The 14,729-nt window shown below is 47.9% G+C and overlaps 1 protein-coding gene across 1 annotated transcript in view; it reads left to right on the top strand.

Annotated features, from left to right (window-relative positions):
* LOC149337246 (putative sodium-dependent multivitamin transporter) overlaps positions 1-14,729 on the top strand; it is a 62,143-nt gene that overhangs the window by 6,492 nt on the left and 40,922 nt on the right. Inside the window, exon 2 of the mRNA XM_089554847.1 lies at positions 9,273-9,715. Coding sequence (XP_089410973.1) covers positions 9,344-9,715 — 372 coding nt within the window. The 5' untranslated portion in view covers positions 9,273-9,343. The remainder of the gene's footprint in view (positions 1-9,272; positions 9,716-14,729) is intronic.

Consider the following 14,729-nt stretch of genomic DNA (forward strand, 5'->3'; position numbering starts at 1 on the left):
AGAGGAGGAGTACAATTTTTAATCGTCTCTATCTTCGCTGCTATTTTTGCTAGCTCAAAGATTCTTGCGCTGGGGTGACGAGTGATGGAATGACTATCTCTCGTATGATTTACGTAATCTCAATTAGTTTATTGCATAGTGCCTTTAATTATTGAAAGGCGTGTATCCTACCGCAAGCAAGAGCCATATCAGTTTTAGTATTTCGAAAACGCGGTTGCCCTCTGCGCTGTGTCCCAAAAAAATTGGCGACATCGCGCCAAAATACATGTGAATTTTAGAAGCTTGCAGGCATAGCAACCTGTCCAGTATACGTAACTTGCCGAAATAGCCAAAATTTGTTGGGTGACAGTGCTGAGGGTAATCGCGTTTTCGGAATTCTAAAAACTGATATGGCTCTCATTCTCGGTGGGATACACACCTTTCAATAATTAATGAGCCTAACAGTAATAGTTAAAAAAGTTAACCGTTCAATACTTGTTAACCAGCCTGCTAGCTAGCTCGTCTTATCTGGTTCCTGGTGTACTACACCGCCGACAATGCTACGCTGAAAAAACAGCTGTTCTAACTCAAAAAGCTTATTTGTAAAAATCGTGTAAAGTCTTGAGGGAAACACCCTGTTAATTTAAGAACATTCAGGGTGTTTACTGTCGCGGTGATATGAATCAGACTAAAGTTAACGTTAACAAGCAGGCGCCTCAGTAGCGGAGTGCTCTAATAAGGTAATCTCTTTCTGGTCCACCTCTCTGTCTGTCTAGCAAACAAGCGTTTATTTTTCTTTCCAAAGCTTGTGGTGGTGTCCAATTTACATGCTAGAGAGCAATGAGCTGACATATGAAATAGCTCATTCTGATTATGCAGACACGATTAAGCAGAATAAGCAGCGCCAAAGCAAGGAAGCCTCGAAACCCATCATCATCATCAGCACGACTCACGCACTGCAGGATAAAGGTCTCTCTAATTAACCCTGTCCTGTGGCAACTGCAGCCACTTTATCCCAGCAAACTTCCTAATCTAATTGGGCCACCTAGCTTTCTGTTGCCGTCTGTTACGCTTTCCCTACTTATAGTCCACTCCGTTACCCTTAACGGCCATCGGTTATCTTGCCTTCGGATCACATGCCCTGCCCATGCCCATTTCTTCTCTCCTTGATTTTGACTAGGATGTCGTTCACCTGTGTTTGTTGCCTGGCCTACTTTGTTCTCTTCCTGTCTCTTATCGTTACTCCTGTCATTTTATTGCGTAAGCAATACTGTGCCAGGTTTCGCGCCGTCGCGTAGCTCCCGCGGTGTCCACAGTTGACCTTCAGCCGCAGCGAGGGCAAACAGATGGAGCGCCGTTGCCATAGCAACCGTTTCAGCAGCGTTCCACCCGGCGGCAGGACCGCTACTACTTAAAAAAAAAAAACTGCGTCGAGACTGGGAATCGAACCAGGGCCTTTGGCATTTGAGGCGGAGACGCCACCACTCCGCCACGAAGGCTTTTTTTCTTTATTGTAGTCCGCCACGAAGGCTCAGGGTTTGAGCATGAATAAAGGCTCATGTAGTGAATGCATGGGTCTCATAAATAGTATAAAACAAAAAATGGCATTATGAAAAATAAAAAATAAGAAACAACAATACTGAGCCATGTTTCGAGCTGTCGCGTAGCTCCCGGCGGTGGCCACGGTTCACCTTTAGCAGCAGCGAGGTGAAACAGATGGAGCGCCGTTGCCATAGCAACCGCTTCAGCCGCGCTCCACCAGGCTTCACGCTGCGTACGCAACTTTCCCGGTTTAACCAGAGCTAAACCTCAGCTAATTTTTTCTTTTCATGCCTCGCTGCGCTTTCCTCGATTTAAGTTCAACCCTTCTCGTTAGCCCCCACGTCTTTGCTCTCTATGTGAGAACCGGTAAGATACAGCCGTTATATACTTTTCTCTTGGGGAACGAACTGTCATTCGTGATCTGAGAGTGCCTGCAAAATGTACTCCACCCCAGTCTTGTTCTTCCAGCTATTTCCCTCTCGTGGTCCGGATCAGCAGTCGCTGCCTGCCTTAAGTAGATGTATTGATGATGTTCTGCGCAATCCTTTATCGCCTGATTGATAACGTGAACATGGTTTATTGTCGTGTGCATTTCCTAAAGCTAGCCTGACATTTTGGTTGGATAAAGTCTAAGTTTGCTTGGATTCTATAAAATTATGCTTTTGTAAATACTTTTTAGCAATGGACAGTAAGCTGATCGGTCTGCTATTTTTATGTCTTGACACCCCTTTCCCTACGCTTAAGATAACGTTAGCGTAAAACGCTCGAGGTCGTGAGACATTGCGTATACAGGGTGGCTAGTTTTTGTAGCACAATTTCCCTCCTTCCTTCAAAAGATCTGCTGTTTCCTGATCCTCGCCACCTGCTTTCCCCTTTGCATTGCTAATAATACTTTATTTACTTGTTACCGGCGGGATGTCTGACTCCTCTGCACTGCTGCATCTCTCATTACCTTCCTGATTACTTCGGCTACTGTATAGGTCTGTGCAGAACTCCTCGGCTACCTTACCTATGCGTTGATACTTCTAATAACATTGCCCTCAATGTCTCTGAACGCAGACATCTGATTTTGGCCTATGCCTAACTTCATCTTGAGCGCTTTTAGGCTACCTCCGTGCTTTAGAACTTGATGCTTCCCCATTATTCTTCCTTATGTCAGCTACGTTACACTTATCTTTGATAGGTTTGCCATCTCTATTCCATTTGCGGAGTTAGAGGCTTTCATGCTTTGACGTTTTTTAATAAGATATATCGTCTCCTGAGAGTGCTCGCCGGCATCCTGTCCGAATATATTCTGCCAATGCTTTTATGGTGCAGTCCGTAATCATACGTATGAGGTTATCGTTAACTGAGGGAACACTAAGGTCGCACTCCTGGGTTAAAGCAGAATATAGGTTCTGCAGAAGATCCTGATCAGCAGAGGAACTTGAATTCCGCCACTTTCCCTTTTACCGCTAACTGGGCGATGACCTTCTCCCTTTCCAGTTTCTTCCGTTCCCTCTTCAAGAATAGGCTAATTAGAGTCCTTGCCATCCCATGGTCACTACATCTCACCATGTCGAGCACTTCCATATTCTCCACCAAGCCGGGATGAGCGCACGATATAAACTCTACATCATTTTTAGTCTCTCCACTCAGGATCTTCGACGTTCACTTCCGGTTCTTCCGTTTGCCGAACAAGGTATTCATGATGGTCAAATGATTTTGGGGAATCCCCCAAGGTGGAGTAAATTTGTAATAAGGGAGTAATTACTCATTGGCATCCACCAAGCGCAGCCATACGGCTACAAAGGAAAGCTATACAGCTTTCTCAGAAACTTCGTAGTTAAAGAAAAATTCGTCCTGGTCCGGGGTTCGAACCCGGGACCACCGCTACACAGGAGCAGTCGCTCTACCAACTGAGTTAACCGGGACGGCAAGCTTATGGTAGGGCGAGAGCGAATTGATCAATAACTCGAAGTGGGAACAGTGTTGGTCAAATGATTTTGGGGAATCCCCCAAGGTGGAGTAAATTTGTAATAAGGGAGTAATTACTCATTGGCATCCACCAAGCGCAGCCATACGGCTACAAAGGAAAGCTATACAGCTTTCTCAGAAACTTCGTAGTTAAAGAAAAATTCGTCCTGGTCCGGGGTTCGAACCCGGGACCACCGCTACACCGGAGCAGTCGCTCTACCAACTGAGCTAACCGGGACGGCAAGCTTATTGTAGGGCGAGAGCGAATTGATCAATAACTCGAAGTGGGAACAGTGTTGGTCAAATGATTTTGGGGAATCCCCCAAGGTGGAGTAAATTTGTAATAAGGGAGTAATTACTCATTGGCATCCACCAAGCGCAGCCATACGGCTACAAAGGAAAGCTATGAAGGCTACAAAGCTTTCCTTTGTAGCCGTATGGCTGCGCTTGGTGGATGCCAATGAGTAATTACTCCCTTATTACAAATTTACTCCACCTTGGGGGATTCCCCAAAATCATTTGACCAACACTGTTCCCACTTCGAGTTATTGATCAATTCGCTCTCGCCCTACCATAAGCTTGCCGTCCCGGTTAGCTCAGTTGGTAGAGCGACTGCTCCGGTGTAGCGGTGGTCCCGGGTTCGAACCCCGGACCAGGACGAATTTTTCTTTAACTACGAAGTTTCTGAGAAAGCTGTATAGCTTTCCTTTGTAGCCGTATGGCTGCGCTTGGTGGATGCCAATGAGTAATTACTCCCTTATTAAGGTATTCATGACACGTAAATTATTTCGTTCTGTGAGCTCTACTATATTAATAACACCCCTCTGCTTGTTGACTGCTTCTTGGCTACTTTGGCATTGAAGTCAACCATCAGTAGTGTGTAGTGTGTTTAGTTTGCTCATCGTCGATTCCGCGCCTTCATAAAAGCTTTCGGCGATCTGGTCACCCTGGCTGGATGTAGGCGTGTAGGCTTGGACCACCTTTAATTTATGCCCCTTATTAACCTTAGTTACGACTACTGCCACCCTCTCGTTAATACAGTAGAATTCCTCCATGTTGCCAGCTATATCGTTATTGATCAGGAATCCCGTACCTAGCTCTCATCTGTCCGTTAGCCCCAAAATAGTATAGTACGTGCCGCCCTTTAGCACCACGGCATACGCTTCACCTGTTCTCCTAACCCCGTTAAACGCGATGCAAGAATTGAGGAATAAGCATGGCAAAGCGATGGTATAATATTGGACACCTGCAGTAATTTATGTAAAATTTCGTTTACGTAAGCTCCGAAACAATTCTCTCCGGACTGATGGAATACTATATTGACGAGAGTCAGGCGCCGTTACACGTTTTAGAGTTGGATAAAATGGCTTCGTACAGCTTATCGTCATAGGAAACGCATGCAGAGTACACTTCTGCAGGCTGCTGAGACTAAGCAAGCAAGTAAGGGACGGCATTCATCGCCGGCGACGAAGCCGAAGTTTCGAAAAGCTTCGTCTACTGGCAAATTGATACTGACCCTGTTGTTTGACTGTAGAGGAGCATTGCATGTCCGTAAGTCTCCCTGCGAACAGTGACCCGTGCTGTGACCTAACAGTGATCAAATTCTAACGATTAAATTTTTAACTATCACAGTTATATGCCTGGTGGGAAACAGAAGTTCGAAGCTCGTAGTTAGTATGAGCCACATGAATTCTTATAATGTTTCGAAACCGCGATTTCCCTCGGCGCTGCGGTCAACATATTTTGATTATCTCGTGCACGATTCGAAAAGTGTGCGGCTGGAGTCCACACGGGGGCCCCTAATAGTACACTTAACACTATGGCACGCCTGTCATATGATATTTGACTGTCATATGACCTTTTCTGTTCCGCCTGGGCTAAAGCAACGAGCAGAGGAGAGCAGCGTACAACAAGGTCACGTAATAAATGCGCCGTTGAGTTAAGCGTACTGATGGGCGCTGCTGCGCTCATAGTAGTTGCGCGATTTCCGAATGGTACGCGAGATTGCTAAAATTTGTAAAGCTACAGCACCGAGAGCGATCGCATTAAGGCAATTTTAAAAACTGATGCAACACATACTAACAGCCAGCGACAAACCTACAATTGCAACCAGGCACATAACTGTAGTAGCTAAAACTTCACTCATAGTATTTATACACCAGTTTACTAGTTTTCATTTACCTCCTGTATTCCCGTCGCTGTTCCTCTCCCCAAGTGTAGGGTAGCCAGCTGGGTGGGCATCGCCTGGTTAACCTCCGTGCCTTTCCGTCCATTTCTCTCTCTCTCTCTCTCTCTCTAGTAGGCCGTGGAAGCCAATTTTATACTTCAAAAATCCTATTTTTTTAATAAGTAGTGGTAGGCTTTACAAAATGGCCAACCACTACTTATTAGTGGTTTACAACACCTAATAAGTAGTGTTTAGCGGAAACTCCATGTGTAGAGTGTGTAGAGTTGCAAAGAAGATTCAACGTTGAGTGGCACTCATGCCTAGATCTTGGACTTTGCTTTGTTTCACCGTAGATTAGCAAGTGTATATTCTTGGCTTAGGCTTCACCTTTTATTGCTTGAATATTGTTTCACCCGGATTTACGTCCTCTACGGGTTGAGATAGGATCGATCCAGATGCACTTCGATAACCTAGACTGTTGAAAAACAATTCCTTACGCAATTGTTTCCCCCTGATCCCTCGCATTACAGAAGAGAAGTTGTTGATTTGACGGTGGTCTTCCATTCAGGGCAACTTTGTGGGGATTGAAACATCCGCGCGTCGAAATAACGGCTTCCCGCCTTTACCCTAGCCCCTGTAAAGGCCTTAAGAAGGCGGATGAGCGGCTGCTTCTCCGCCTTCTCACCAATACCTTTCTGTGCCCGGCAGCGCTAAAACATTTTGACCCCTCCTTCAGCGGCAGCTGCCCACACTGTAGTTAAGTGTCTTCTGACACCTATCACATGTTGTGGGCCTGCCCCTCCAACCCCGTTATTCCCCCCATCCCCAACCCAACCCGGGAGGACTGGGAGGCGACCCTGCTCGGCTGCCACGACTTACAGGCCCAACAAGCCTTAGTCGGACGCGCCCGGGCGGCGGCCACCGCCACTGGGGTCCCATACTAGGGACCTCCACCTAGGGCTTGTAAGGATCGGTCCCTTACGGGCTGATCCAAACATGCCTCCTGTCCATTTTAATACATGTTTTCACCACCACCACCACCCCCGAACGTCGCTGGTAAAGATAGACACCAAACGGAAATACAGAGACGCTAACCACGCAGTGCTCGGTTGGATACCTTGTACGGGGAGAGGAGGATAAAGAAAGGGAAGAAAAGCGAGTGCATTTTGTAGTATGAAACGTTGCATGTTTTTCCTTTGGTCTTTAAAAAGAAAGGACGCCAAGAGTTAGTCTGCAGTCTGGCGCTCTGGCCTGTGGTTGTCAAACACATCAGAAGCTCCTCGATGCCTTTCCTAGCTGACAAATGTTGAGAGCGCAGTTCCTCATTTTCGGCCTTCGATACTGGAGGTCGGATCGCTACCTCCGACGTCTGCCAAGCGGCGGAGCGCGACGTTCACATAACATCATCGACCTCCAAAGCTGGTTAAGAGCACTCTGAAGGGTGACATCTCCTGTTTCATCTGTGTGCTCACATGTTCTGTTCGTAGAACAATAGCAAAGAGATAACAATGGAATAAATTGATACCATACGCTTAATTTTTCATCAAGAAATAAGGTGGCAACGATGTGAAAGCTACCTTCATTCAGAAGCGGTCAATTTTTCCATTGCACCTGAAGGCCGAAAACTGTGAGGTATCGTTTAATAAGCTTACCTGTATGGTAGGCGAGCGAGCTTGTAGAAAAAATGGAGTTCATGGGAACATCAACTTAAATGGGTGCGGGGAAGTCCTTATCTGCGCTAGTCATATCATTTCAACTGAGCCACCGGAATCTGAGTAATTCAAGTGAGTTGGAGCCCTACTTTGGCATTACGAGGTTCAATAACTTCAATTTCAAATGGTAAGAGCACTGGTAAAACAGAGAGGGAGATCATTTCTACCTACAGCAATAGAAAATTGGAACCAGTTACCAGATCACATTGTAAACAAGCGTGACGCTAGTAAATTTAGAGACGCACTAATCGAACATTACAGCAAATGAAGAAAACAACCTCATGCTTTGATTTTTACCATTTATTTTTCTTGTTACTATTCCCTATTTAGGCTATCCGCCACCATGTATTGATTACAACTGCATCTTAACATTTCGCAGTGTATTCCAGTTCTTTTTTGTTTTTATTTTTTTCTTTTTGCATTGCATTGTGTTGTATTTTACTGTATTAACATTGTCATTCTCTTTACTTTGTATTTCAACTGTCCCCCCCCCCCCCCCCCTTATGTAATGCCCGAAAAGGGCCTTTAAGGGTACAATAAATGAATGAATGAATGAATGAATGGAGAGAAAGAAAGATGAACGCAAAGGCAGGGAGGTTAACTAGGCGACGCCCAGTATGCTACCCTGCACGTGAAAAGGGATACGTAGGGAGAGACGAAAAGGGAAGAGAGGACAGGGAGATCGCTTTTCCGTAGACCATTACTGACAGGGTACACAGGGCCCCCAGTGAAAGTTTACAACCTTGAACTCAATCCAGTGTCCTTGAAGAGCTTCAAAAGCGCCTTCTCAGATGAAGGTTTAGTCCAAGGACCCAGAATCTTGGCTACTGTAACCAACGAGAATCGAGCCGGCGGAGTGTTGAAGCCAGGAGGACAAGCTAGCGCTCAAAAAGAGGGCAGTCACAAAGCAGGTGCTCAATTCTCATCGCATCCGCAATGCACAGTTCAGAACAGTCTTCCATTGCGATTTAGTCAGAGTAGACATCTGTACATGCCACCCCAGCCACAGACGACACAGCAGCGCAGAATCGTAGCGGGAGACGCCGGATGGAGGATTGAGTCGAAGTAAAGGGTCTATTTGGTGTAAACAGCATGCGGAGTTTCCAGGGGAAGACATGCTGGCGAGCTTGAAGTTTCAGCAAACAGGAAGTGCTGTATAGAAGGATTATCTGATGGGTTGCATTTTGGAAAACGAAGTCTCAAACTAGGCTTCAAATGCTCCCGCATCTGTTACATTTCCTACTACGCGGTTACCAATAGCATAGTCAGAATCCCAGCGTGGCATACAAGTCTTACTTCAGCCACAAGGCCAAGCATGAGCATGCATTTTTCCCGTGACAGAGGTAGCTTCTACATACACGCTTCATGGCGCAGTTGAAGGGCATCCGAGTTTCCGCTTTGAAGGCTGACGGGCTCCTGGTGTGATTTTATATCTCTGAAGATAAAAATAAAAAAGCCGGTGTTACTTCCGCTCGTTCCAGAGCCGATTCAAGGTAACCATTCGATCTTTCTTTGCGATGAACCAGTAACTGCGCTCCCTTCTTGCTCACGGTTGCTGCAGTTGTTTTCAAGGCGCCTGCAAGCCTGAAAAAAAAAATGCACGAAAGGTTTCACAAGACGGCAAGGCTTACTAAACTGATACCCAGGCACACGGCAAAGTTTTATTAGAAAGCGCTTTGTAAGCTGAATGCATGAGCCTATTTCCATGCTGTGTAATAAGTAGATTTAGAACTCGAACTTGTTTTCCTTTACACGTTAGTACCCTCTATGACGGCACTGCGGTTCCTAACGCTTGAAAGCGGTATTTTTGAAGTTGTTGCCTAAATCCTCCCTGCGGGAAGAATACCGTCGAGTGTGAGCCTTTAGAGCTGAGGCTAATGGCATTATGTTGCATTTTGTGACTTTCTAAAACGCAGTGCCCCTTCAGCGAGAGACCACCGTAGCCTCCTAAGACCCAGCTGCCGAAAGGCAGAGGCGCACTTCAACAATGACCCTCCACATCGTCGACTACGCAATCTTTTGCACTCTCACGGCCTCAAGCCTAGCACTGGGACTTTACTACTCTATACGCAAAGGCTACCAAGCCGCTCAGCGAAGCCGTCAGAAGTCTCCTACTTCCTCTCAAGCGCGGCAAGAGGAAGTGTTCCTGGGCGGTCGAAGCCTGCCCACCTGGTCCCTCGCGGTGTCCGTGCTCGCATCTGCAGCGTCGGGAGTCGGCGTGGTGAGCATGTCGGCCCACCAGTACGCCTACGGAATGCACTTCCTCTGGGACAACGTGGCCATAGCGGTGATGACGCCGTTCATTGTGTTCTTCTTTCTACCGGTGCTCTACCGGCTGAAGGTCACATCGGTCTTCGAGGTGAGTCATCCGTATCTCTTTAAAACGTGAAGCTAGGCGCACATGCTTGGGAGAGCTAGATGCCACTAAAAGAAGGCAACGACACGCAACAGGGTGCAGCAAAATACTTTCTAGGGTGCCAGCTTTATTGTTTTTTTTTTGCGATAGGAAGATTGAAGATAGGAAGATTGGTACTCATTGTACCTCAACCCGCAGCGGTTGGTTTGAAAACGCCACGGGCGCACTCGGGTTTATGTATCCCTATGGTGTGCAGCAAAAGATGCACCTTGAACGCACAAACATGTTTCGGCTGAAATTTCGGATCTGGTTATGTCTTATTTCTGGAGGACTGTTATATTAATAGATCCAGCCCTAATACATACCTCGCTCAGAAGCGCCTCTATGTTCGCACGCCTGCAAAGAGGCTGTAGCGGGCCTCCAGGTTGTGACGACTGTCAATATTCTCCCCAATCTTCCTGTAGTCAAGTCATGAACGCAAAGGCAGTGCCGCATTTCAAATCAACCTTCTTTACATTGCAACAGGTTCTAGAAACAGCGTAAACGCTCATAAAATACTGGAAACAATTAATTCCACTATATGATGGATTTCCCAAAAAGTGAGGTTGCGCGCACCGATTTGGCGTCACATGGTGGCCTTCAAGAAGTTTCACCGCACCTCGTCACTTCGTTTTGAATGAGATTCTACACCGAGTGAAATTACTGTTGCCGTTTAGCCGTTAATATTATGCTAATTATCTGCTTTTGGTTTATTCACAAATATCAACAAAAAATGGACAGAATGTTTCTCTGCCTTCCTGTCATCGCACTGTGGAGTTTTTTATTTATTTATTATCAATACCTCAGATGCCCCAGGAATGCGGTATTACGTGATGGATTATTATGAGGTATTACGGAAGGTAAGCTTCAGTTGGACACCGTATGCTTTCGTATTAAAATATGCCCCATTTTCCCTGTGCAGTGGGGGAAAATGAGGATGTGCGAGGGACGACGCTGTTTCGAAATCATACAGTACGCAGTCAAGGAACCTCAATGAGCTCCTGCGCAATCTTTATGAGCCTATACATATGACAATCTGTGCATCCAGAGATAAACCGGCACTGTTTTGTTTCATGATCCGCTACCCATGCCACACCGTACTACAGCCAGACTTTGCGTGCAGAGTGGCTACGGGCAGCTATTAAAATTCTCACCTTCCCCCAAGCGTTCTTTTTTCCTATCTTTTCCGCGAAATTTACTTGCAATTTTCGTACAATAAACTAGCATTGAATTGCAATAAATAAACACTTATGTTAATTAATAACCCTTTGTTTTTGCTGGGAAGCACCGGACAAAGACGTGTGCATATATTCGCGCCTCTTCGAGCACGTTCTCGTGCTCGATGACTCTTTTTACATTTTTTCTCTAGTTTTATTACGACCAATTTTCTCGGCCTTGAACTGAATTGCACTGAACATGTCGTGAGGGATTCAGTTGATTTTTCTATACATCTGTAAGGAGATAGCGCCACCGAACGGCGTTCGTGAGAAGAAGACAAAGCACGAGGAGCGCGTGCGGAGGGGAACGCGGGGCAGGTCGAAGAGGATTACGTGGCAGAGAAGAGAAGAGCGCGGTGGGCGACGGACGTGGACGAGTTCTGCTGGCTCCCCGAGTTCCGGGCTTGGGCCTTAGCCGCAGACGTCCGGGCCACCAGACCTGGACTTCCATCGTCGAGAGCCTCAACCACCAGGCCCAGGCGCTACTCTTCTCCGTCCATCCGTCAGCTGCTCTACATAGACCGCTTCGGGCGCCTACGTGACCTTTTTTCCGGGAGACCAGACCTGGGAACCGTGCCGGGTGCCCACGAACGCTGACGCTGCGGTAGCGTTTCATCGACGTTGGAACGCCAAGAGACTCCTTGACTGCCCGACACCCAGCCAGTCCTCGCCGCTCGTTGCTCGAATAAGACAAGTAGTGTGAACTTTCCTCTTTGACTCTTTTTCCTGCATTTTTCATAAGCACTTTGTTCTGTTCCCCCGTGTGTTTTTCCCGTGTATTGTTGCGTTGTTCTCTTGTTCCTTTCCTTTTTTCTCGCTCATATTGTAATTGGTTTCCTTTCCGTTAAAAGCCGCCTCGTTTATTGTTTGTACTTTGGTGTTTGTTGAAAATAAGACCTGCAATCTCACAGATCCTCACAAATTTGGCGTCCACGACAGGACTAGGTCGGTTTTTATCTATTCGCCTGTTGTGTTAATTTAGGAACAATATGAGCGCTTCAGATTTGGTTGCTTTGGGCGAGCGCATGGGCTTGTGCGGCGCGGAGTTACGAGCGTGGGTGGAGGACGAGCTTCGTAAGGCACGGGAAGAGAGAGCCGCGGAGCGTGAAGCTGCTAAGCAGAAATTGGAATTAGAGGCACGGAATTTAGAGGCGGAGCGTGAAGCTGCGAAGCAGAAATTGGAATTAGAGGCACGGAATTTAGAGGCTGAGCGTGAAGCTGCGAAGCAGAAATTGGATTTAGAGGCACGGAATTTAGAGACGGAGCGAGAGGCTGCGAAGGAACGCTTGGAGTTAGAGGCGCGGAACTTGCAGCTGCAAATAAGGCTCATGGAGGGTGGCGCAAATCCTCCGAGTGACCGTGGAGAGCGTAGCGTCTCACCGGCCAGCTCCATTAACCCGCACAGCCTCATACCACAGTTCAATGAAGCGCGGGATGACCTCGATGCCTACTTAAAGAGATTTGAGCATGTGGCCACGGGGCAGGGTTGGCCAAAAGAAAAGTGGGCAACGGCGTTGAGCTTGTGCCTTGGCGGCGAAGCACTTAGGGTCTTCGGTCGGCTCTCGCCTGAGGATTCCGTGGATTATGACAAAGCGAAGCTTGCCTTGCTTCAGAGGTTTAGGTTCACCGCGGAAGGTTACCGAGAGAAGTTTCGCCAGAGCAAGCCCCAGGATGGAGAAACGGCCTCGCAATATGCTGCCAGGTTATTTAGCTTCTTTGACCGTTGGGTCGAGATGCGGGGTGAAGGCCGCACTTTTGAGGTGGTTCGCGAGATGGTCGTGAGCGAACAATTTCTGAACAACTGTCATTCTCGTTTAGCCCTTTTCTTACGTGAGCGGGAGGGCAAGACAGTTGCCAAGCTGGCGGAGGCTGCCGATCATTTTCTTGAAGCGCAGCGGCAAAATAACTTGTTGTTCTTCAAAGAACAGGGGGAGCATACGATGAATAAAGCCAAGGACGAGGTTTCAGGTTCACAATCTCGCCTGCGGTGTTTTCTCTGCGAGAAGACTGGGCACAAGGCGGCGGATTGTCGGACGAAGCCGAAGCAATCGTATTGCACCTGGTGCCGCGAGGTAGGACATGATGCCCAGTCGTGCAAGGCTAAGAGGCCAGGAGACCGTGAGGAGTCCGCTTGTTGCATGACACCTCGATATTCACATCCCGATAGCACTGCAGTGGTAACGCGCGTAGAGGGCCAGTTGGGGGAGATGGTCTGTCCTTCCAACCCTGTGGAAACTGCTATGCCCGTGGCGCACGGTGAGGTGTTCGGCCAGCATGGTTCGGTATTACGGGATACGGGCAGCACCGGCATTGTTGTGCGTGAGTCCCTTGTACCGGCAGCGGCACTAACAGAGAAAAAGGCTACATTATTCTTGGCCAATGGGACCCGTGTAGAAGTTCCGGAAGCGGAAGTGGTGATTTCTTCTCCATACTTCTCGGGTAAGGCCATCGCGCGCTGCTTGTCTACACCCTTATACGACATTATAATAGGCAATGTCCCCGGGGCTAAACCTCCATTCCCGGTTGACCCGCCAGTTCTCACTGATCAGGCAGTTTCCCTTGCCATGACGGGTGCGGTCGATGTTCCTTCCCTTATGGTGACAGCAAAGGTTTCAGAGAGTAGTAAAAGCCCCACTCTGAACACACTCCACTTGTCACGGCCGGAGTTTCGCCTCAAACAGGAAGAAGACCCGAGCTTAGAGGTGTGTCGCAGGAAGTTGGGGCAAATATTTCGTGGTAAGGGACAGACCGCCCACTCCTTTGATACAGATGACGGGGTTCTTTTCCGGTCGTACCAAGTGTGTCCCGGCCAAGTCGTTGAGCAAGCGGTGGTACCGAAGGGCTTACGCACGCAAGTTCTTAAGTTGGCACATAAGAGTGCATTATCCGGCCATCATGGAATACGGCAAACAATAGCTAGGGTGCTCACTGAGTTTTACTGGCCCGGGGTACAGGCTGACATTAAGAGTTATGTCAGATCGTGTGACATGTGTCAGCAGACTGTGTCGAAGGCAAGGGAGAACAGAGTGAATAACATCATAGGACGGGAACATGTAAAATCATGGTGGAAACCGAGGTCGGTTTGGAGAAAACGGTTTCACAAAGAAAAACGGAAGTATTAGCCGGAAAAGTTCTCGCGACGGTGATGTGGTTTGATGGGAACAATGGAATACGGAAGAATGTAGCCCACACCTATTGTTGGAATTGTTTTTGTTTGTTCATGTTTGTTTTTGAGTGTCGGCTATCTACTTTTTATGCTTTCCGTGTTTCTTCGCCCTCTATGGACGCTTTACGTTGACTTTCCATGTGCTCTCTGTGCTGTGTGTGCGAAGGTCTGTGAACGCTTCGAACATTGATGACCGTCGTATTGTGTGTGGTGTGTAGTGTGCGCGCTGTGGTGCGGTGTTCTGTGTTGCGATCGTCGAACGCGTCTGGTGTCGCTCTCCTGAAGTTGAGTTCTTTCCCTTGGAAAAAACTTCCGAAGAGGGGGCCTTCTGTAAGGAGATAGCGCCACCGAACGGCGTTCGTGAGAAGAAGACAAAGCACGAGGAGCGCGTGCGGAGGGGAACGCGGGGCAGGTCGAAGAGGATTACGTGGCAGAGAAGAGAAGAGCGCGGTGGGCGACGGACGTGGACGAGTTCTGCTGGCTCCCCGAGTTCCGGGCTTGGGCCTTAGCCGCAGACGTCCGGGCCACCAGACCTGGACTTCCATCGTCGAGAGCCTCAACCACCAGGCCCAGGCGCTACTCTTCTCCGTCCATC

The sequence above is a fragment of the Amblyomma mixtum genome, chromosome 7 (genome assembly GCF_055824585.1).
Source record: "Amblyomma mixtum isolate Tamu chromosome 7, ASM5582458v1, whole genome shotgun sequence".
NCBI lineage: Eukaryota > Metazoa > Arthropoda > Arachnida > Ixodida > Ixodidae > Amblyomma > Amblyomma mixtum.